Raw genomic sequence first — 23,715 nt, forward strand, 5'->3', positions numbered from 1 at the left:
ATAATGACAAGTTACATGGAACATTAACACAGAACAGCATAACAAGTGGCTGGTGATAAATATCCTGATTAATATATGAGTCCTCACTTATGAGTCAGTGTTACTATTAGTATAGACAGTATACCTAATCCTTAGCAACAGTGACCACTGTAAAGGTTAAATAAATTCTATAGTTTTTAAAATTATCATTTGCTATTAAATTATCTTAATTATTATTATATTTTCTTATAACACTAAATAATCTTAAAAGGTGGGGTCTTATGTTCTTATAGCTATAAGAAGTTAGAAGTGATATATTTTTGTTTGTCTTTGGATAAGTGCTGACATTGATTGTGGGCAAATGGGAGGGAACTATTGAGGGTCTTGTGATCCTCACTTTCTCCATCCATTATGCTTGTCTTACTATTGCTATAGAACTTGTATCACTGTATTGTTTTGTGTTAAAGTTATAGTACTACTTGGCCAAGGTATTTTTGCTTTTCCTAAAGATGGCTTTAAGTTATGTCTAGAGAAAAAAGAAAAGTCATACAACACCCTCTCAGGTGAGGACATTTGTTTATGAGGGCGAGAATAAAATACTAAAGCAGGAACCATCATGTTCTGATGGCTAGTCCAAGCAATAAGGAGTTTTTATGAAATTAAAATTGAGACAGTAACTTATAGAATAAAATCTTGATTAGTTACCCTTGTTGTTAAAAATGTTAATTATATTGTGTTTTAAAAGGAATTTGAGCCAAATTAACAACTTTATCTATATGACTGTTTATTATAAAAAATAAACAAACTGCCTGTATTCACTGAAATGAAAACTAATAAATTAAATTTAAAAAAAAAATAAACAATAAATTACCCTATCCATATAAATCAACTCTTGTTATTGGAGAAGAGTTTAATAGTTAACTGGAAAACATTATGGATATATTGTCATAATTCTTGTTTTTAAATATTGCTGTCACCTTGTATATTGTTTAATAAAGCCACTTATTGTAGCAGGTAGTTTGATATACAGATTGCATATAATTTATGAAAGTCCTATAAACCTGAGTATTTTAAAATTAAGCCAATTATCAGTGAAAAACTTAACAAAACACAACTTTTTAAAGGTTTTAAAAAATTTATTTGAGAGAGTCAGAGAGAGAGAGAGAGAGAGAGAGAAAATGGGCACAACAGGGCCTCCAGCCACTGCAAACGATCTCTAGATGCGTGTGCCACCTTGTACATCTGGCTTACATGGGTCCTGGGGAATCAAACCATGGTCCTTTGACTTTTACAGATAAACTCCTGAACTGCTAAACCATCCCTCCAGCCCCCAGCACACAATTTTTAAAAAAACTTGTACTCATGGCAGTAAAATAATTTTCTTAAATTAAGGCACCAAAAGGGTAGTGCAAACCCCAATGAAATTGTCATATGTTTGTTAACTTAATACCTGTCATTCGAAACCACAAAGAGCTGGGCATAGTGGTGCACACCTTTAATCCCACCACTTGGGAGGCAGAGGTGGGAGGATCACTGTGAATTTGAGGCCACCCTGGGACTATGTAGTAAATTCCAGGTCAGCCTGGGCTAGAGTGAGAACGTACCTTGAAAAACCAAATAATAAAAAAATAAGAAACCACAAAGAAATATATTGTATAAGTACAGAAATGATGTTCTTTACAAAATGCTTTTAAATCTGGTTCTTGTGTATAGTTAGTTCCTAATGTATCTAATAGTAAAAATAACTCAATATGGCTAGGCAAAAATATGTAGATTAAATGTGTTTTTTTTTAAATTTATTTATTTGAGAGCGACAGACACAGAGAGAAAGACAGATAGAGGGAGAGAGAGAGAATGGGTACGCCAGGGCTTCCAGCCTCTGCAAACAAACTCCAGACGCGTGCGCCCCCTTGTGCATCTGGCTAACGTGGGACCTGGGGAACCGAGCCTCGAACCGGGGTCCTTAGACTTCACAGGCAAGCACTTAACCGCTAAGCCATCTCTCCAGCCCTAAATGTGTTTTTTTTTTTTGTTGTTGTTGTTTTTTTTTCAGTTCCCAATTACAAACTTGAGGTAGTATCTAATTGTATTTCAGGTTGAGTTGGAACTCATTTTCGCCTGCCTCAAATTTGCAGAGATCTTTTTTTTTCTTTCATTTTTCAAGTAGGGTCTCACTCTGGCACAGGCTGTCTTGGAATTAACTATGTAGTCTCAGGGTGGCCTCAAACTCAAGGTGATCTCTTACCTCTGCCTCCTGAGTGCTGGGATCAAAGGTATGCACCATCATGCCTGGCTCAGAAATCTTTCTAATTTTGTTTTTTTACAACTGTAGGGATTAAATCCTTTCATCACTGAATCCCATAAGTCTGGCTATTTTTGATCTTTATATTTAAATCTATACCTTAAAAGGGGGGAAGGGCAGACAGGCAGTACTTTTATATCTTAATGTTACATTGTAAGTTAAAGTTAATAAAAAAATTATAAGGCATTAGTTTAAAATTTAACAACAAAGCCATCTTTTTTCTTAGTAAAAGTTCTGCCCAGGGCTGGAGTGATGGCTTAGCAATTAAGGCACTTGCCTGCAAAGCCAAAGGACCAAAGTTCAATTCCTCAGGACTCATGTAAGCCAAATGCAAAAGGTGTCTGGAGTTTGTTTGCAGTGACTAGAGGTCTTGGTGTGCCCATTCTCATTCTCTCTCTGTCTCGCTCAAATAAATAAAACAAAATAAAATATTTTTTAAAAGTCTACCCAGATTTTTCTTTTTTAAAAAAATATTTTTATTTTTATTTATTTGAGAGAGAGTCATGGAGAGAGAGAGAGAGAGAGAGAGAATGGGCACTGCAAATGAACTCCAGATACATGTGCCCCTTGTGCATCTGGCTTACATGGGTACTGGGGAATCAAACAGGGATTCTTAAGCTTTGCAGGCAAATGCCTTAACCGCTAAGCCATCTCTCTAGCCCTGTACCCAGATTTTTGAATGTCATTGATTTCTAGAGTGGCATCTTTTGTAATTTCCACCATGAAAAGGAAATTTCACATAAAATCCCCAACAAGCATATAAAATAAGATTTTACATTTGGTATGTGTACTTTATCCTGAAAAAAAAATCCAGTAGAGGGCTGGACAGATGGCTCATGGCTAAGGCACTTCCTTGCAAAGCCCAAGGACCTGGGTTCAGTTCCCCAGTACCCACATAAAGTCAGATGCACAAGGTGGCACGTGCATCTGGAGTTCATTTGTAGTGGCCCATTCTGTCTCTCTTTCATTTTGTCTGCTTTTTCCTCCACCCCATAAATAGATTTAAGAAATTACAAAAAAGAAATCAGATGTAATCAATCTAACTAAAGGACCTTTAACATACATTTAGAGGTATTTTGATATTTTAATTTTGTTACCTATAATCACTGAAAAATAGAATTGTTGTAAAGCCTGTTTTGGAAAGAAATCATTATCAAAATTTATGTATCCAATGTTAACAACTATAGCCTAATGAAACTTTTATAATTTTAATTAATATTACATCACACAAACAAGTAGCATTTGTTTTAATTTTTAAAAAAATTTTAAAAATTATTTATTTCAGAGAGAGAAAGAGGTAGATAGAGATAGAAAGAGAATGGGTATGCCAGGACCTTTAGCCACTGCAAACAAACTCCAGACACATGGACTACCTTGTACATCTGGCTTACATAGGTACTAGGAAATTGATTCTGGATCCTTAGGCTTCTCAGGCAAGTGTCTATCACTGCTAAGCCAGATGCTAGCCCAGCATTTATGGTTTTATAAATCACTTAGTAAATCCAAAAATAACATTTGTATAGGTTTTAAAAAGTTAATCCTCCGATTTCGGACAATGGGACACTCAGGAGCCATAGTTTGTTGTTAGAAAATTTTCAGTGCCAGGGATGAGATACCTCCAGTGAGTTGTTGGCCAGGGAGGTCCCTGATGCCTCCAAAACATAGACCATTGCCGAGGCCCTTGGTTTCACACCAGGAAAAGATGGTAAGACCCTATTGCTGAAGACTTCACTTACTTGGGCTGCAAGGCCACTAAGAAATCCTTCTGGAACTGAGCTGATAACCTCCTCCACGTAAACCAGCTGACAGAGAGCTGGAAGAAGCCACTCTACATGCAGTTCAATGGGAGACAGAGATACCACTAATGAAGATACTCAACAGTGGACACTGCAAGCCTTATAATTGGCCAGCCACCCCAAATGAGCCAACGGGTGCAATAGGGCCACGTCTGTCATGGTGGAAACCAACTGCCCTCCAATTGGACTGGAGGCCCGCTCCATGGGGGGGAAATACATCCCTGATACTGAAAACTTAAAGCATGGGTAGTCATAAGCCCTAGGGGTGTAACATCTGCTGATGTCTGGCTAAATGTATATACTATGCTTATCAAACTGCCCAGTAAGCACTTCTCTTAATATTTATATTAATGCTACTCTCACTTTGGGTAGAGAATCTTCTCTTTTCTTTGCAGTGACTTTGGGATGACTCAGAAGGTAGCATAGTGCTTGAAAGAAGTGACTGGAATACTGAGTAACATCTCGATCACACCTTCCAAGGCTCAGGGTCTAATGCGGAAGAGGTGGCAGAAAGAATGTAAGAGCCAAAGGAAGGGTAGGACTGCTTACAACGTGCTCCCTCCAGTCATAAAATGGCCTGGATATCCGTGACCTCATAGTGCCTGACACTACCTACCCAAGACCATCATAAGAGGAGGAAAAGACCATGACATCAAAAAAAAAAGACTGATCGAGATGGGGAGGGTATATGATGGATAATGGAATTTCAAAGGGGAAAGTGGGGGTGGGGAGGGTATTACCATGGGATACTTTTTTTTTTAATAATTTTATTTTATTTGAGAGTGACAGACACAGAGAGAAAGACAGATAAGAGGGAGAGAGAGAATGGGCGCACCAGGGCTTCCAGCCTCTGCAAACGAACTCCAGACGCGTGCGCCCCCTTGTGCATCTGGCTAACGTGGGACCTGGGGAATCGAGCCTCGAACTGGGGTCCTTAGGCTTCACAGGCAAGCGCTTGACCGCTAAGCCATCTCTCCAGCCCATGGGATACTTTTTATAATCATGGAAAATGTTAATGAAAATTGAGAAAAAAAAGAAATATAAATAGGTGATACACTGAAAAAAGTTAAGATTACTTAAGTTTATGAATATGTACTTATATGGCCTTTTAATAATATCACCAAAACATTCACATACATTCACACTTTAAGTTGGTATACCAAAAAAATTTAAGAATAAATAATTGAAGTGGGGCTAGAGAGATGGCTTAGCAATTAAGGCACTTGCCTTTGAAGCCTAAGGACCCAGATTCGATTCTATAGGTCCTATGTAAGCCAGATGCACAAGGTGGCACATGGATCTGGAGTTCATTTGCAGTGGCTGGAGTCCCTGGCACGCTCATTCTCTTCCTTCCCCTTCTCTCCCCCACTCCTCTGTCTCAAATAAATACAGAAAGAAAGAAAATTTTAAAATATTGAAGTGCCCACAAGTTTTATATATTTTGAATTTTATGTTGTTGTTATTTTTTTTTCAAGGTAGGGTCTCACTCTAGAATTCACTAGGTAGCCTCAGGGTGGTCTCAAACTCACTGCGCTTCTCCTATCTCTGCCTCCTGAATGCTGTGATTAAAGGTGTGTACCACCATGCCTGGCTATTCTCTATTTTCTTTCTTTCTTTTTTTTTTTTTTTTGATAAGACAACATACAAAAACAAACATGAAAACATGGGCACACATGACACGTGCACCTGAAGAAAATTAGGCTGTAATTTTATATCTTGTTAGGTGTAAGATTCAATAATATAAAAGATCACTGGTTAATTTACTTATTAGATCTATAGTAGTTAATTTTCCATTTGATTTTGAGAGCTAAACAGAGAGGGAGCTAAGCAGAGAGGGAGAAGTCTTTACAAATGGAAAAAAATTTTTTAACATTTTTAAAACTTTATATTCTTTTATTTAGTCTATATATTCTACCCTTGAAAGTAAGAATTAAGATTTAAAGACCATGTTCATAACAAGCAGGAAATTTAGAAGAAAGCCAATTTCTTTTTTAATATTTTGAATCCAAATTGTTCTGCTTTAAGAGTAGCTCTCCCATGGTGTTTCCAGCTGCCCTCTTGAGAGTGGGAGAGTAGTTAGAATACCTTGGGAATTAGTCTATATGATATCCCACCAGAAAAAGCGTGCATGCATTGTAGAAAGAGGCAGGCAAAATTATCTAACAATGTTTGAAAGAAAAAGAGAAAATGCTATTTGTAGTGGTACTATGAGAGGGCTTGGATACTTCTTTGGGCCCAGGCATGGTGGATGGTTCTGGCTAATTAGAAGTAGCTGTTTAATAGGATAAAAGGAGGTTGTTCCCTCAAGAGGAGCATCTGGGTCTGACAGCAGAACTGGCAGAGAGGGACCACATTGGAAGTCTCCCTTCTCAAGAGCTCATCTCATACCCTGTCTCCACCCAAGCCCACAATGCTAGATCCACTGTGCCATTGTCAGGAATTTTTCCTTGAGGGATTTCAGAATTCTTTAACATTGTAGGTTGGTTTGCTTAAAGTCTGTTCCCAATTCCTTTCCTCGTTTCTGTCTGGAATGTGACGGAAATAAAGGAAAGGACTGGATTCCCAGCTTCCTTACAGCTAGTGGTAGCTCTGTCACATAGCCCAAGTCAGTATTCATTTGAGCAGAGAAGACATCTGTGAGGCTGTTGTGTGGTCCTTCCTTTCTTGCTGCCCGAAACAAGAAGCAGAGGTCAGCAGCTACTTAATGGCCTTATTGGATGCTGTGTACACAACAGGTGACACTGAGGGTGTAGTGAGCGAGCCTGAGCCTGGGCTGTGGTAGGAGCTTAGAACTGGACTTGGGTGGCCCAAACTGAGTTGCCGTTGGTTACAGCTAAACCAACTCCCTGATTTGCTTGCTTTTTTTTTTTTTTTTAAAGTTTTTTTGAGGTAGGGCCTCACTGTGGTCCAGGCTGACCTGGAATTCACTATGTAGTCTCAGGGTGGCCTCGAACTCATGGTTATCCTCCTACCTCTGCCTCCCGAGTGCTGGGATTAAAGGCCTGGCTTGATTTGCTTTCTTGTCATGATTGTCTGTACAATTATTTTTCAAAAAAAATTACTCATTTGGTTTTTTGAGGTAGGTTCTCTAGCCAGTTTGACCTGGAATTCACTATGTAGTCTCAAGGTAGCCTTGAACTCATGGTGATTCTCTTACCTCTACAGGGGTTAAAGGCATGTGCCTCCATGCCTGGCTCAACAGACAGACAGAATGGGCAGGATTGGGCCTCCAGCTGCTGCAAACAGACTTCAGAGTCATGCACCACTTTGTGCATCTGGCTTTATGTGGGTAGTAGGGAATCAAACTGTGGTCATTAGGTTTTGTAGACAAGTGCCTTAACTACTGAGCCATCTCTCTAGCTTCCAATTTTTATTTATTCATATTCACAAGGAGAGAGAGAAAATGAGAGACTGAGAATATGGGTGCAATAGTGCCTTCTGCCACTGAAAATGAACTCCAGACACATGTGCCACGTTGCATATTTGGCTTCTGTCATACTGAGGAATTGAACTTGAGCAGTCGGGCTTACAAACGAATGTTTTTAACCACTAAGCCATCACTCTAGCCACTGCCTTCACAATTTTCTCTCTCTCTCTTTTTTTAAAGATTTTTTCTTCTCTCTCTTTTTCTTTTATCAAGGGAAAGAAACAGAGAATGGATGCATCAGGGCCTCCAGCCACTACAAATGAACTCCAGACTCATGTATCACCTTGTGCATCTGGCTTACATGGGTCCTGAGGAGTTGAACCTGGGACCTTTAACTTTGCAGGCAAGCGCCTTAACTGCTAAGCCATCTCTGTGCCCTTGCTTCACAATTATTGATAGGAATGGCTGATGATGAAAGAAATGCATAAAGTACAAAGTTTTATGATACTGTAATAAAGCAGGAATGTTTGGCTGACAAAATAATACTTTGAGCTTTTGGTTATCAATGTTTGTGTGTATTTATATATTTATTTACATAATCTGGTTATGTATCAGAGTGCTATAACGCTAGTGTTCTTGATATGTTAACTTATAATATTTATCATAAAAATATTAGTCTCAAAAAGTGTGATTTGAGGCTGGAGAGATGATTTAGTGGTTAAGGTATTTGCTTGCAAAGCCAAAGGACCCAGGTTTGATTCGCAAGGGCCCATGTAAGCCAGATGCACAAAGTGGCACATGTGTTTGGAGTTCATTGCAGAGGCCAGAGGCCCTGGCATACCCATCTCTCTCAAATAAATAAATAAAAATAAAAATTAAAAAATTTATAGAAGTATATTTTGGTCCTTAAAAGTAGTCTAACGTTTAGCTCATTTTTCTATTTACCATTTTATTTATATGTGTGTGTGTTTGTGTGTACATGTGTGTGCACGTCTAGCCATTGCAAACAAATGGTTGGCTGCAGAATTGAACCTCTAGCTGGCAAGCTTTGCAAGCACACCCCATTAAGTACTGAGTAGTCTCCCCAGCTCTTCATTTTCCTTTTTTTTTCCTTAACAAAAAAACAAAACAAAACAAAAAAAAACCTGAGGTGCTAAAGAAAGGATTTATAGCTTACTTAGGGGTCATTACTGACTTTTCCCATTTCATTTATTCATCCTAGAATGTAGTGTGAGAACACTGAATCGAGTCCTCCATGATGAAATTCTGAATAAGCCCATGGAGACACTTAAGCTTGCTATTCCATCAGGGATCTATACGCTTCAGAATAACTTGCTCTATGTTGCACTGTCCAATCTAGACGCAGCCACTTACCAGGTACTTATAACACCTTTCTAATAATAGTCCTCAGAAACATAAACAAACAGTGATATTTGCTATTTTCTTTTTTAGGTCACGTATCAGTTGAAAATTCTTACAACGGCATTATTTTCTGTGTCCATGCTTGGTAAAAAATTAGGTGTGTACCAGTGGCTCTCTCTAGTAATTTTGATGACAGGAGTTGCTTTTGTACAGGTAACTATTCAAGATGTTTGCCTTTCATTTTTATCACAGCTTTAAAAGTTTTGTTATTCTGTCCAGAGAATGTTAGTAAAGCAAATAAATGCTGAATTTTTTTATTGAGAATTTCCTTTGTGCAAGAACTGAAGTGGGCTGAGGTGTAGCTCACTGATGGCCCTTGCTTATCATGCAGGTGGTCCGTTTGTTCTCTAGTACCACAAAGACAATTGTTTTGTTTTATAGCCCTGGCTGGCCTGGAGTTCCCTCTGTAGACCAGGGTGGCCTCAGGTGATCCTCCTGATTCTTGCTTCTTAGGTGTTTGTGTTGCAGGCATGTGCACTACTTCTGATAAGATAAAGAAAAGAGGGCTAGAGAGATGGCTTAGTGGTTAAGGTACTTGCCTGTGAAGCCTAAGGACCCAGGTTCAATTCCCCAGAATCCATGTAAGCCAGAGGCACATAGTAGCACATGTTTGTTTGCAGTGGCTGGAGGCCCTGGCGCTCCCTTTCTCCTCCCCCACAAGTAAATAAATATAAACTTTTTTTTCCCTGAGGTAAGGTCTGTAGCCCAGGCTGACCTGGAATTCACTATAGTCTCAGGCAGTCCTCAAACTCATGGTGATCCTCTTACCTCAGCCTCCTGAGAGTTGGGATTAAAGGTGTGTGCCACCATGCACAGCAAAATATAAAATATTTTTTTTAAAAAAAGAAAAGAAATAATAGTCTAGTTTTTTTTGTTTTTTAAGGGAAATAAGATACTGTATGTGAAAGAAATTGAGTTTTACTGGCTATGTGGACCATACTTAAAGGTATTTCCTTAGTTGTAGAGATTAACACCAGCAGTCTAATGATTCCAATTTGTGTCATTGTTTTTATCATTTTGAGTTTTAGGGTTAGATAGTAGATATTGCCTGTTGGGTACTTTTACTTATTTATTCCATGGATTTAACACTCAGCAAAGTAGTTTTTGTTTGTATTCTCAGTCATGATTTACTCGGCTGGGCATTGTCCTACTCTCTTCTCACTAAGTGCTTCCTGATGCTGAGTCAGACTTCTTGACTTTGTCCTTGTCTGCCATTTCACTATCGCGTCCTGAGTTCATGCCATCCTTGGTTCGCACTTGTTGTTTCTTTTTTTGAGGTACGGTCTTGCTGTAGCCTGGCCTCTAACTCACAGCAGTTCTCTTACCTCTGCCTCCCAAGTGCTGGGATTATAGTTATGAGCCACCATGCTTGCCTGCCTGCTTTCTCTCTCTCTCTCTCTCTCTCTCTCCTTCTCCTTCCTTCCTTTCTTTCCTTCCTTCCTTTTTCTTTTTAGTTTTTTTATTATTATTTGAGAGAGATTGATGCCAACAAAGAAAGTGTGTATGGGCATGCCAGTGTTTCCTGCCACTGCAAATAAACTCCAGACACATGCAGCACTTTGTACATTTGGCTTTATATGGGTACTGGGGAATCAAACTCGGCTCATCAGGCTTTGCAGCCAAGTGCTTTTAACTGCTAAACCATCTCTTCAGCCTGCCCCCACTTTTTATTAATATTTATTTACTCACTTGAAAGAAAAAGTGGTAGGTAGAGAGAAAGAATGGGCATGCCAGGGCCTCTAGCCACTGCAAGGAATGAACTTCAGATTCATGTGCCACTTTGTGCATCTAGCTTATGTGGGTTCTAGGGAATTAAGCTAGGATCCTTAGGCTTTGCAAGCAAGTGCCTTAACTACAAGTCATCACTTCAGCCCCCTTAATTTCTTTTTCTTTTTTAAGGTAGGGTTTCGCTCTATCACAGATTAACCTGGAAGCAGCCCAGGCTGGCTTTGAACTCAGGGTGAGCCTCCTACTTCAGCCTCCTTAAGTGCTGGAATTATAGGTATGTGCCCCCTTGCCAAGTCTCTCTTATTTATTTTATTTTACTCTTATTCATTCACTATTTCTTTGTTCCATTTAGTCTATCCCAAACATTCAGATCACTGTACTGCCATCATTTTCCCCAGTGTTGTTTGTTTATCTTGAATATTTTTTTTTAAATTTTATTTTATTTTATTTTATTTTATTTATTTATTTATTTTTTTATTAACATTTTCCATGATTATAAAATATATCCCATGGTAATTCCTTCCCTCCCCATCCCCACACTTTCCCGTTTGAAATTCCATTCTCCATCATATTACCTCCCCATTACAATCATTGTAATTACATATATACAATATCAACCTATTAAGTATCCTTCTCCCTTCCTTTCTCCACCCTTTATGTCTCCTTTTCAACTTACTGGCCTCTGCTACTAAGTATTTTCATTCTCACGCAAAAGCCCAGTCATCTGTAGCTAGGATCCACATATGAGAGAGAACATGTGGCGCTTGGCTTTCTGGGCCTGGGTTACCTGACTTAGTATAATACTTTCCAGGTCCATCCATTTTTCTGCAAATTTCATAACTTCATTTTTCTTTACCGCTGAGTAGAACTCCATTGTATAAATGTACCACATCTTCATTATCCACTCATCTGTTGAGGGACATCTAGGCTGGTTCCATTTCCCAGCTATTATAAATTGAGCAGCAATAAACATGGTTGAGCATGTACTTCTAAGGAAATGAGATGAGTCCTTTGGATATATGCCTAGGAGCGCTATAGCTGGGTCATATGGTAGATCAATCTCTAGCTGCTTTAGGAACCTCCACACTGTTTTCCACAATGGCTGGACCAGATTGCATTCCCACCAGCAGTGCAGAAGGGTTCCTTTTTTTCCACATCCCCGCCAACATTTATAATCATTTGTTTTCATGATGGTGGCCAATCTGACAGGAGTGAGATGGAATCTCAATGTAGTTTTAATCTGCATTTCCCTGATGACTAGTGACGTAGAACATTTTTTTAGATGCTTATATGCCATTCGTATTTCTTCCTTTGAGAACTCTCTATTTAGCTCCTTAGCCCATTTTTTGATTGGCTTGTTTGATTCCTTATTATTTAACTTTTTGAGTTCTTTGTATATCCTAGATATTAATCCTCTGTCAGATATGTAGCTGGCGAAGATTTTTTCCCATTCTGTAGGTTGCCTCTTTGCTTTTTTCACTGTGTCCTTTGCGGTGCAAAATCTTTGTAATTTCATTAGGTCCCAGTGGTTAATCTGTGGTTTTATTGCCTGAGCAATTGGGGTTGTATTCAGAAAATCATTGCCAAGACCAATATGTTGAAGGGTTTCCCCTACTTTTTCCTCTAGCAGTTTCAAAGTTTCCGGTCTGATGTTAAGGTCTTTAATCCATTTGGACTTAATTCTTGTGCATGGCGAGAGAGAAGAATCTATTTTCATCCTTCTGCAGATATATATCCAGTTTTCAAAACACCATTTGCTGAAGAGGCTGTCTCTTCTCCAATGGGTATTTTTGGCATTTTTATCGAATATCAGGTGGCTATAGCTACTTGGGCTTACATCTGGGTCCTCTATTCTGTTCCACTGATCTACATGTCTGTTTTTGTGCCAGTACCATGCTGTTTTTGTTACTATGGCTCTGTAGTATAGGTTAAAATCAGGTATGGTGATACCACCAGCCTCTTTTTTGTTGCTCAGTATTATTTTAGATATTCGAGGTTTTTTGTGATTCCAAATGAATTTTTGGATTGTTTTTTCTATTTCCATGAAGAAAGCCTTTGGAATTTTTATAGGGATTGCATTAAATGTGTAGATTGCTTTAGGTAAGATTGCCATTTTCACGATATTGATTCTTCCAATCCAGGAACAAGGGATGTTTCTCCACTTTCTAGTGTCTTCTGCAATTTCTCGCTTGAGTGTTTTAAAGTTCTCATTGTATAAGTTCTTTACTTCCTTGGTTAGGTTTATTCCTAAGTATTTTATTTTTTTTGTTGCAATTGTATATGGGAGTGATTCTCTGATTTCATCCTCTGTGTGTTTGTTGTTAGCATATATGAAGGCTACTGATTTCTGTGTATTTATTTTGTATCCTGCTACATTGCTGTAGGTTTTGATCAGCTCTAACAGCTTGCTAGTAGAGTCTTTAGGGTCCTTTATGTATAGAATCATGTCATCTGCAAATAATGATAACTTGATTTCTTCCTTTCCAATTTGTATCCCTTTTATGTGTGTCTCTTGCCTTATTGCTGTGGCTAAGACTTCCAAAACTATATTAAATAGTAGTGGGGACAGTGGACACCCTTGTCTTGTTCCTGATTTTAGTGGAAAAGCTTCCAGTTTTTCCCCATTTAGTAATATGTTGGCTGTAGGCTTGTCATAAATAGCCTTTATTATTTTGAGATATGTTCCTTCTATTCCCAGTCTCTGTAGGACTTTTATCATGAAGGCATGTTGGATTTTGTCAAATGCTTTCTCTGCATCTAATGAGATGATCATGTGATTTTTGTCCTTCAACCCGTTTATGTAATGTATTACATTTATAGATTTGCGTATGTTGAACCATCCCTGCATCTCTGGGATAAAGCCTACTTGGTCAGGGTGAATGATCTTTTTGATATACTCTTGTATTCTGTTTGCCAATATTTTGTTGAGAATTTTTGCATCTATGTTCATGAGGGAGATTGGTCTGTAATTTTCTTTTTTTTGTTCTATCTTTGCCTGGTTTTGGTATCAGGGTGATGCTGGCCTCATAGAAAGAGTTTGGTAGAATTCCTTCTTTTTCTATTTCCTGGAAAAGCTTAAGAAGCAATGGTGTTAGCTCTTCCTTAAAAGTCTGGTAAAATTCAGCAGTGAATCCATCTGGGCCTGGGCTTTTTTTAGTTGGGAGATTATTGATAACTCTTCGGATCTCCATGTTTGTTATAGGTCTATTTAAGTGATTAATCTCATTTTGATTTAATTTAGGTAGGTCATATAGATCAAGGAAATCATCCATTTCTTTCAGATTTTCATACTTTGTGGAGTATATGCTTTTATAGTATGTCCCTATAATCTTTTGAATTTCTCTGGAATCTGTTGTGATGTTACCTTGTTCATCTCTGATTTTATTAATTTGTGTCTCTTCTCTCTTTCTTTTGGTCAGATTTGCTAAGGGTTTATCAATCTTGTTTATCCTTTCAAAGAACCAACTCTTTGTTTCATTAATTCTTTGGATTGTTCTTTTTGTTTCTATTTCATTAATTTCTGCCCTAATCTTTATTATTTCTTCCCGTCTACTAAGTTTTGGTTTGCTTTGTTCTTCTTTTTCCAAGGCTTTAAGGCGAAGCATTAGGTCGTTTACTTGCGACCTTTCTAATTTCTTAATATAGGCACTTAAGGCTATAAATTTACCTCTTAGAACTGCCTTCATTGTGTCCCAGAGATTTTGGTATGTTGTGTTCTCATTATCATTTGACTCTATAAATTTTTTGATTTCCTTTTTGATTTCTTCATTGACCCACTCATCATTAAGTAGTGTATTGTTTAGTTTCCATGATTTTGTGTATGCTCTATAGCCTTTCTTGCTACTGATTTGTAGTTTAATTCCATTGTGGTCAGATAGAATGCAAGGAATTATTTCAATTTTCCTGAATTTGTTAAGATTTGCTTTGTGTCCTAATATATGGTCTATTTTAGAGAATGTTCCATGTGCTGCTGAAAAGAATGTATATTCTGCAGCCTTTGGATGAAAGGTCCTGTATATATCTGTTAGGTCCATTCCTTCTATGACCTCATTTAGTCCAGATGCCTCTCTGTTTATTCTTTCCCTGGATGACCTGTCAATTGATGAGAGTGGGGTGTTAAAGTCACCCACCACCACTGTGTTTGGTGTTATCTGTGACCTTAGTTCTAATAGTGTTTGTTTGACGAATTTGGGAGCCCCCATGTTAGGTGCATATATGTTTAGGATTGTAATGTCCTCCTGTTGGAGTGTGCCCTTAATCAATATAAAGTGACCTTCCTTATCTTTCTTGACTAACATCGGACTAAAGTCTACCCTGTCTGATATTAGGATAGCAACCCCTGCTTGTTTTCTAGGCCCATTTGCTTGAAACACTGTCTTCCAACCTTTCACCCTAAGATAATGTCTATCCTTTGTAGAAAGGTGAGTTTCTTGGAGACAACAAATTGTAGGATCCTGCTTTTTAACCCAGTCTGCAAATCTATGTCTTTTCGTTGGGGCATTGAGACCGTTGATATTAAGAGATATTATTGAAAGGTGTGTGTTTATGTTTGCCATCTTTGTGTGTGTGTGTGTGTGTGTGTGTGTTACTGGTTCTACCTGTGCTCTCTTCTGTTAACTGGTATTTGAGTATAGCTGGTTTTTTCTAGGTTCCTTATATGTGTGCTTTTCCTTTTGTTCAGCATGGAGGATTCTATCAAGTATTTTCTGTAGAGCTGGTTTTGTCTTCAAATACTCCTTTAACCTGCTTTTGTTGAATATTTTTAATAATCACTAATATTGTGGTCATTATAAAAATATTTCTGGTATGTCAAGTTTATGTTTTCATTGCCATTTATTGTAGAATATGTATTAAGTTTTAAAAAAAGTATTTATTTGTAGGGAGGAGGGAGGATGGGTACAACCAGGGCCTCTTGCTACTGCAAACAAACTCCAGACCCATGTGCTATCTTTGTGTATCTGGCTTTATATGGGTACTAGGGAATCAAACCTGGGCCATTAGGGTTTTCAGGGAAGTAACTTTAACTGCTGAACCTTATCTCCAGCCCTGTATTGTGTTCCTAAGTAAGGTATTTTAGGACTTAGTTTGGTGATTTACATTGTAATTTCAGGATTCAGAAAGTTGAGACAGGAGAATTACAAATTCAAGGTTAGCCTGGGCTTCATAAAGAGTTCAAAGCAACAATATAACAAGACTTTTTTCTAGAACTAAAATCTTAAAAAAGAGTAGGTATTTCATATTAAAATATCAAGTAGTTAATAGTTCCAAGTGTTTGACAAAATCCATGACACTAGGCTAATTCCTGAAATTTTGGGAATGTCATCAGGATAATGCCTAGAATGGTTGTCATGACAAAATGGACCTTACCTAATACATCTTCAGGCTAAGCTCATTTTAGTTGCTCCCTACCATACATTCTGAATTTCTACAGATGAGCTGTTTGTAGATACTCTTTTGTGCATTTACACTTAATTTATTCTGCTTCTTGTACATGTTCCCCATTCTTTGCCTGGCTAATTCTACCCCTATCACATATGCTGAGGATAAAAGCCAGAGTCTCATGAACACTAGGCACTCAATGGGAGTATGTAAGGAGAGTGACACAATCACTGAACCCTCTGAGCATGCAGCACTTACTGGTGGGGAGAAGGTGGGAGGAACAGAAGGCAGTTAGGAAGCATGATAGAAAGTTAATTGTTCAGGTAGTGGTATTGGAATTCCTAAAGTGATGATGTAAGAGTTATTAGTAGGTAGGGGATGTCAGTGGTTGAGTACCTTACCTAGCACTATAAAACCAAAATAAAGAAAGTCCCACTTTTTTTATGATGGAAGAATCAGTAGGAATTTAGAATTAATAAATTGCACAGAGCCAGACATGGTAGTGCATGTCTTTAATCCCATCACTTGGGAAGCAGAGGTAGGAGGACTGCCGTGAGTCTACCCTGAGACTACATATTGAATTCCAGATCAGCCTGGGCTAGAATGAAACTCTACCTTGAAAAAAACCAATAAATAAATAAGTAAATAAGAATAAAATAAATAGCACAGGGGAAAGATATCAAAGGAAATAAGACAGGCTTAAGTTGTGGTATTTGTAATAGACATAAAGGTATTAAAAGATATGTTTGTTTTCTGCTGGATACAGTGGTTCACACTTGGGAAGCTGAAATAGGAAGACTGATGTGAGTTTGAGGCCAGCTGGAACTACATAGTGAGTTCTGGGGCTAGCTTGGACTACATAGTGGTTTCCAAATCAGGGCTAGGAGACCCTTTCTCAAAAAACAAAAATGGGCTGGCCAGGCATGATGGTGCATTCCCTTAATCCTAGCACATTTAAGGCAAAGGTAGGAGGAACACTGTGAGTTTGAGGCAAGCCTGAGACTACATAGTAAATTCCAGGTCAGCCTGGACTAGAGTGAAACCCTACCTCGGGGGGGGGGGGGGGGAAACGGGCTAGGATTAGCGGTTAAGATGCTTGCTTACAAAGCTAAAGGACACAGGTTCAGTTCCCCAGGACCCATGCAAGCCAGATGCATAAGGGGTGCACACATCTGGAGTGTTTTTTTTCTCAATTTTTATTGACATTTTCCATGATTATAAAAAATATCCCATGGTGTACAGAGCCAGAGCCTGGCTTGGCTTTCCTTAAACAGCTGATCCATGAACTTGGTGTCTCCATTTTTTTTTTCTTCTGTTTTTCAGGTGTGGGGGGGAGTTCTATTCCATTTACCTCTTGGGACACTCTAAGGTTGAAGGGAGTTACTAAGTGAGGCTGTGCATTACATGGTTGGTGGTAATAGACACTTCCCAAATCTGGTGTCATAAGTTTCTCATCACACCCTCTGCTGAGGGAGTTAAGAAAGGAGGAGGCCATGAATTCTTGGCATCAGCAAGGTAAATAATGGTAGGGACCTAGAAAAAGGAATACAGCTTTGTAGAGGCCTTCCAGCCAGGGAGAGGAAAGTCTCTTGGGATAATCAGTGAACCTTATAGATGTATCATATATAACCCACTATCTTTGTTGTACACCACGATTTGTGTTACATAGATTCACTGTCTATGGTCTTCGCACTGTCTTGAAACTGGTCAAAACTTGAATGCCAATAGCTCAGTCACTCAGAATACAGATGATCTTGCACTTGGGGAAAAAAAAAAAATCCCATGGTAATGCCCTCCCTCCCCCACTTTTCCCTTTGAAATTCCACTCTCCATCACATCCCCTCTCCATCTCAATCAGTCTCTCTTTTATTTTGATGTCATGATCTTTTCCTCCTCTTATGATGGTCTTGAGTAGGTAGTGTCAGGCACTGTGAGGTCATGGATATCCAGGCCATTAATGTCTGGAGGAGCATGTTGTAAGGAGTCCTACTCTTCCTCTTATATTCTTTCCACCACCTCTTCCACATTAGACCCTGAGCCTTGGAAGGTGTGATTGAGATGTCTCCAATCACTTTGTTCCAGCATTATGATACCTTCTGAGGTGTCCCAAGGTCACTGCCATCTGAAGAGTGAAGATTCTCTACCCAAAGTGAGAGTAGCATTAATATAAGGGTATAAATATTAAGAGAAGTACTTACTGGGCAGTTTGATAAGCATAGTATATACATTTAGCTAGACATCAGCAGATGTTATACCCCTAGGGCTCATGACTACCCCTGTTTTAAGTTTTCAGTATCAGGGATGTATTCCCTCCCATGGAGTGGGCCTCCAGTCCAGTTGGAGGGCAGTTCGTTTCTACCATGACAGATGTGGCACTATTGCACCCGTTGGCTCATTTGGCCTGGCTGGCCAATTATAAGGCTTGCAGTGTCCACTGTTGAGTATCTTCACTGGTGGTATCTCTGTCTCCCATTGAACTGCATGTAGAATGGCTTCTTCCAGCTTTCTGTCAGCACATTTGGAGTTTTTTTGCAGTGGCTGGAGGCCCTGGCATGCCCATTCTCTCTCTCTCTCTGCCTATTTCTTTCTCTTTCTCTCAAATAAATAAATAAAAACAAAATTAAAAAAACAGGGCTGGAGGGATGGCTTAGCGGTTAAAGCATTGCCAAAGGACCCAGGCTCAATTCCCCAGGACCCACGTTAGCCAGATGCACAAGGGGGTGCACATGTCTGGAGTTCGTTTGCAGTGGCTAGAGGCCCTGGAGCGCCCTTTCTTTCTGTCTCTTTCTTTTTCTCTCTCTCTCCCTCTTTCTCTGTCAAATAAATAAATTAGGAAAAATAACAGCTGACTTTGGTGGCACATGCCTTTAATCTCAGCACTCGGGAGGCAGAGGTAGGAGGATCACTATGAGTTCAAGGCTACCCTGAGACTGCATAGTGAATTCCAGGTCAGTCTGGGCTAGAGTGAGACTCTACCTTGACAAAAAAAACAACTTTCCCCCCAAAGAATGGTCTATTTATTTTAAAGAAGGACAAGTAAATTTTAGTTACATTAGCTTTAAATAGGTAAGAAGTTTCTGAATAGCAGCATTTGAAATCCTGAGCTTAAAAAGTGAGTGCTTCTATGAATCTTCATCTAGAAGGGAACAAGTAGTAGCTAGCTGCAGAGCTGTGCTGTCCAGTGGGGCAGCCATATACTATATAGATTGCCAGCACATATACTTCAAAACAATTTAATACAATTACAATTTAGTTCCTCAGTTATATTATCCACATGTGCTCAGTGGCCACATATAGCTTAGTGCCCATCCTGTTGGACAGTGAAGATACAGAATATTTCCATCCTCATAGGAAGTCTCTTGTGTGGGAGGACACAGCCAAAAAAGGCAGTTGCTAGGCATGGTGGCCAGCCTTTAATCCCAGCACTCGGGAGGCAGAGGTAGGAGGATTGCTATGAGTTCAAGGCCACCCTGAGACTACATAGTGAATTCCAGGTCAGTCTGGACTAGAGTGAGACTCTACCTTGAACCCTTACCCCACCCCACCCCAAAAAAAAAATGAAAGAAAGGAAAGGAAAAAGGAGGCAGTTTCAAGGAATTAGTAATTCAGGGAATTGGTTATAACCTCATGATGTCAGTGCTGCAGTGAAGCTGAATAGGAAGTGAACACTTCAGTTATTAGATGTGAGGTAAGCCAGGAATGGTGGCACACACCTGAATCCCAGCACTTGAGAGGCTGAGGCTTGGGCTCCTTAGTGATTTCAAGGCAAGTCTGGGTTGTAACAAGACTCTGTTGCCAAAAAAAAATTATTGAACACATTGAGAAATTCAGGAATGGGAATGCTTCCAGCACTCCTGGATGTAAGTGGTAGATAAGTCTAGACTCAATAAAAGTGGGGACTTCAATGCCCAGTTTTCATCAATAGATAGATCACTGACAAAAGTTACCTAGCAGACTTCAGAATTAAACAGCACTATAGTGAAGTGTACTTAACAGATATGAGGAATATTCCATCCACAGCTAAGGAATGCACATTCTTAAGTAACCCATGTTTTCTACAAAATAGTTTTTTAAAAAACAATTTTTAATGAATGTGGAAAAAAGTTTCTTTATTAACATATTTATTACCATGTGACTGAAAAAATTTCAACTTGCTATTCAAAAACTTGTACAATTTATATGGAGATATAGAATACCTTGCTTGTGAAGCCAAAGCAATCTTGAGCAACATGATCAATGCTGGGCTGGTGTGATGGCTCACATTTACAAGCCCAGCACTCCGGAAGCTGAGGCAGGAGTCTTGCTGTGAATTTGGGGCCAGCCTGAAATACTTAGTGAATTACAGGTCTGCCTGGGCAATATTGTGAGGCTCTGCCTCATCCCACTCCCCCTCCCCCACCAAAAAAAACACCAAGATTTACAATGCCTGGTTTCAAATTATACTTCAGAACCATAATAACAGAAACCTCATGGTACTGTCACAAAAACAGACGTGTAGGCCAGTGGACTAGAAGAGAGGACCTAGAAATCAACCCATGTTCCCACCGCCACCTGAATTATTATTTTTTTTTCAATTTTAATTTTTATTTTTTTTTTCTTTTCACAATTTTTATTAACATTTTCTATGATTATAAAAAATATCCCATGGTAATGCCCTCCCTCTCCCTCCCCACCCGTACTTTCCCCTTTGAAATTCCATTCTCCATCATATTACCTCCCCATCTCAATCATTATACTTACATATATACAATACCAACCTATTAAGTACCCTCCTTGAATTATTTTATTTTATTTTATTTTATTTTTCTAGGTAAAATTTCACTCTAGCCCAGGCTGACCTGACCTGGAATTTACTATGTACTCTCAGGGTGGCCTGGAACTCACAGTGATCTTGCCTCAGCCTCCTGAGTGCTGGGATTAAAGGCGTGTGCCACCGTGCGTGGCCACCTGAATTTTAACTGCAGAGCCATCTCTCCAGCCAGAGATAAAGGTGTTAAAAACACACATTGGAGAGCTGGGCGCAGTGGTGCACACCTTTAATCCCAGCATTTGGGAGGCAGAGGAGGAGGATCAACATGAGTTCAAGGCTACCCGGAGACTAATTCCAGGTCAGTCTGAGCTAGAGTAAGACCCTACCTTGAAAAAGAAAAACAAAACAAAACAACAAACAAACAAAAATCACATTGGAAAAAAGACAGCCCCTTCAGAAAGTGATGCTTAGAGAACTTTATGTATTCACATGTAGGAGGCCAAAACTAGATTCCCCCTCTCACAAGTCAGTGGATTGAAGGCCTGAAACTCTGTGCCTATGAGAAGAAAACACTTCACAATATAGTTATAGACAAACAAAAACCACAAGCTGGTAAATAATTAGGCCAATGAATTGAACAGATAGTTCTAAAAGAAGTATAGGGCTAGAGAGATGGCTTAGTGGTTAAGCGCTTGCCTGTGAAGCCTAAGGACCCTGATTTGAGGCTCGATTCCCCAGGACCCACATTAGCCAGATGCACAAGGGGGCGTATGTGTCTGGAGTTTGTTTGCAGTGGCTGGAGGCCCTGGCACGCCCATTCTCTCTCTCTCTGCCTCTTTCTCTCTCTCTGTCACTTTCAAATAAAAATTAAATTAAAATAAATTAAAATAAAAATTAAAAAATATTTAAACAAGAAGTATAGGGTTGGAGAGATGCTTCAGCATTTTCTTACAAAGCCTTACAGCCTGGGTTCAGTTCCCCAGTACCCATGTAAAGCCAGATGCACAAAGTGGTGCATGCGTGTGGAGCGTGTTTGTTGTGGCCAAAGGCCTTGCCATTGCCTACACCCTCTCATATTCTCTCTCTTCTCCTTCCTTCACTTTCTGCTTGGAAATAAATAAATAAAAAGTATTTTATTCAATTTTTATTTATTCATTTGAGAGAGACAGAGAGAGAAAGAGGCAGAGAGAGAGAGAAAATGGGCACTCCAGGGCCTCCAGCCACTGCAAACGAACTCCAGACATATGCGCCCCCTTGTGCATCTGGCTAACGTGGATCTTGGGGAATTGAGCCTCGAACTGGGGTCCTTAGGCTTCACAGGAAAGCGTTTAACCACTAAGCCATCTCTCCAGCCCTAAAAAAGTATTTTAAAAAAGAACTACAAATGGTCAATACACATATGAAAAAATGTTCACCATCTTTCACCATCTGGGAAATACAGATCAATGAAGCTGTGAATGGTGGATCACACCTTTAGTACCCATACTCAAGGATGAGGTAGGAGGATCACCATGAGTTTGAGGCTGGCCTGGGCTACAGAGTGAGTTCCAGGTCATCCTGGGCTAGAGTGAGACTGCCCTGCACCTCCTTCCCTCTCCGCTCCCCCAAAACAAAGAAACCCCATTGAGATTTCATCTTATCCCAGTGGGAACAGTTTCCACAAGGAAACCAAACAGTACATACATGGAGAATAGTAGGGCTGGGAAAGAAAACTCATACACTTTGATTAGAATGTAAATAAGAGGCATCCAGTAGGGAATATAATATAGAGATTTCTCAAAAAGCAGAAGTAGAACTAACTACAGGGAATGGAGGTGAGGAGATGGCTCATTAGGAGCTTAGATTCATAGAACCCATGGAAAGCTGGATGCGGTAGTAGGAAAATCTGTGTTTTCAGTACTTCTGGAACGGGTATGATGGGATGTAGAGAGCAGAGGATCCCAGGAAGCGCACAGACTAGGCAGCTTGGCATATGCAACTGTGAACAACTAAAGGCCCTGCCTAAAACAGGTAGAAGATGAGGACTGACAACAAAAGTTGCTCTCTGACCTCCATACACATTTCTGTGATACATATATTCTCTTCTCCCTGTCTCCCTTCATCTCCTCCCCTTTCTTACACACACACACATACACACATGACAGAAAAAAGGAACGTCCATGTGATCCAGCTGTGCCACTCCTGGTTCTGTATATAAACTCCTCACAGAGATAGTGGCACATCAGTGTCACTGCACCACTACTCACAAGTGTCAAGCTACGGAATCAGCCTAGGTGCCATCATTATATGAATGGGTAGACAATGTGGTATATAAACAATGGGATTTATTCATCCATAATGAAGAACAAAATTATAACATTTGCAGAAAAATGGGTGAAACTGGAGACCATCATGTTAAGTGAACTTAATCAGATTCAAAGACAAATACCATGTTTTCTTTCATATGCAGTCTAGGAAAGAAAGGTATGAAAGTAGAAGGGGACTGTCTAGGAAAAGGAAAGGGACCAAAGGCCAAGGGACTGACAAGGGAGATAATGATGGGGATAGCATGACCAAAGTACATAATATACATGTGTTAGAATGTTATAATGAAACCCATTAGTGTGTATAATGAATATATGCTATAAAATATAAACAGTTTCAGTAGCAATGGCTTTGGTAAGTTCAGCTAGTAGAATATCAGAGGAGTAAAGAAACAGATGTGAAAGAACATGTGGTAGTTAAAAGCTCTCAGTTGGTTATATCAGGTGACTTTGTATATCTTACCACTTACCTGTGCGTTTGCTCAGGCAGCAGAGGGAACATGACTAATTTTTTCATCTTCCTATATTTGTGTAGTCTTTAAAAATTTAAACTTTAAGCCAGGTGTAGTGGCGCATGCCTTTAATCCCAGCACTGGGGAGGCAGAGGTAGGTGTGGATTGCCGTGAGTTCGAGGCCACCCTGAGACTACATAGTGAATTCCAGGTCAGCCTGAGCTAGAGTGATACCCT

At 39.4% G+C, this 23,715-nt stretch overlaps 1 protein-coding gene across 4 annotated transcripts in view; it reads left to right on the forward strand.

Moving 5' to 3' along the window:
* Nucleotides 1-23,715, forward strand: part of Slc35a3 (solute carrier family 35 member A3) — a 78,218-nt gene that overhangs the window by 33,077 nt on the left and 21,426 nt on the right. For all 4 annotated transcript variants that reach the window (XM_004663949.2, XM_045137958.1, XM_045137959.1 and 1 more), the window contains exons 3-4: nt 8,667-8,821; nt 8,897-9,019. In XM_004663949.2, coding sequence (XP_004664006.1) covers nt 8,667-8,821; nt 8,897-9,019 — 278 coding nt within the window. The remainder of the gene's footprint in view (nt 1-8,666; nt 8,822-8,896; nt 9,020-23,715) is intronic.

The sequence above is a fragment of the Jaculus jaculus genome, chromosome 19, assembly GCF_020740685.1.
Source record: "Jaculus jaculus isolate mJacJac1 chromosome 19, mJacJac1.mat.Y.cur, whole genome shotgun sequence".
Classification (NCBI taxonomy): Eukaryota; Metazoa; Chordata; class Mammalia; order Rodentia; family Dipodidae; genus Jaculus; species Jaculus jaculus.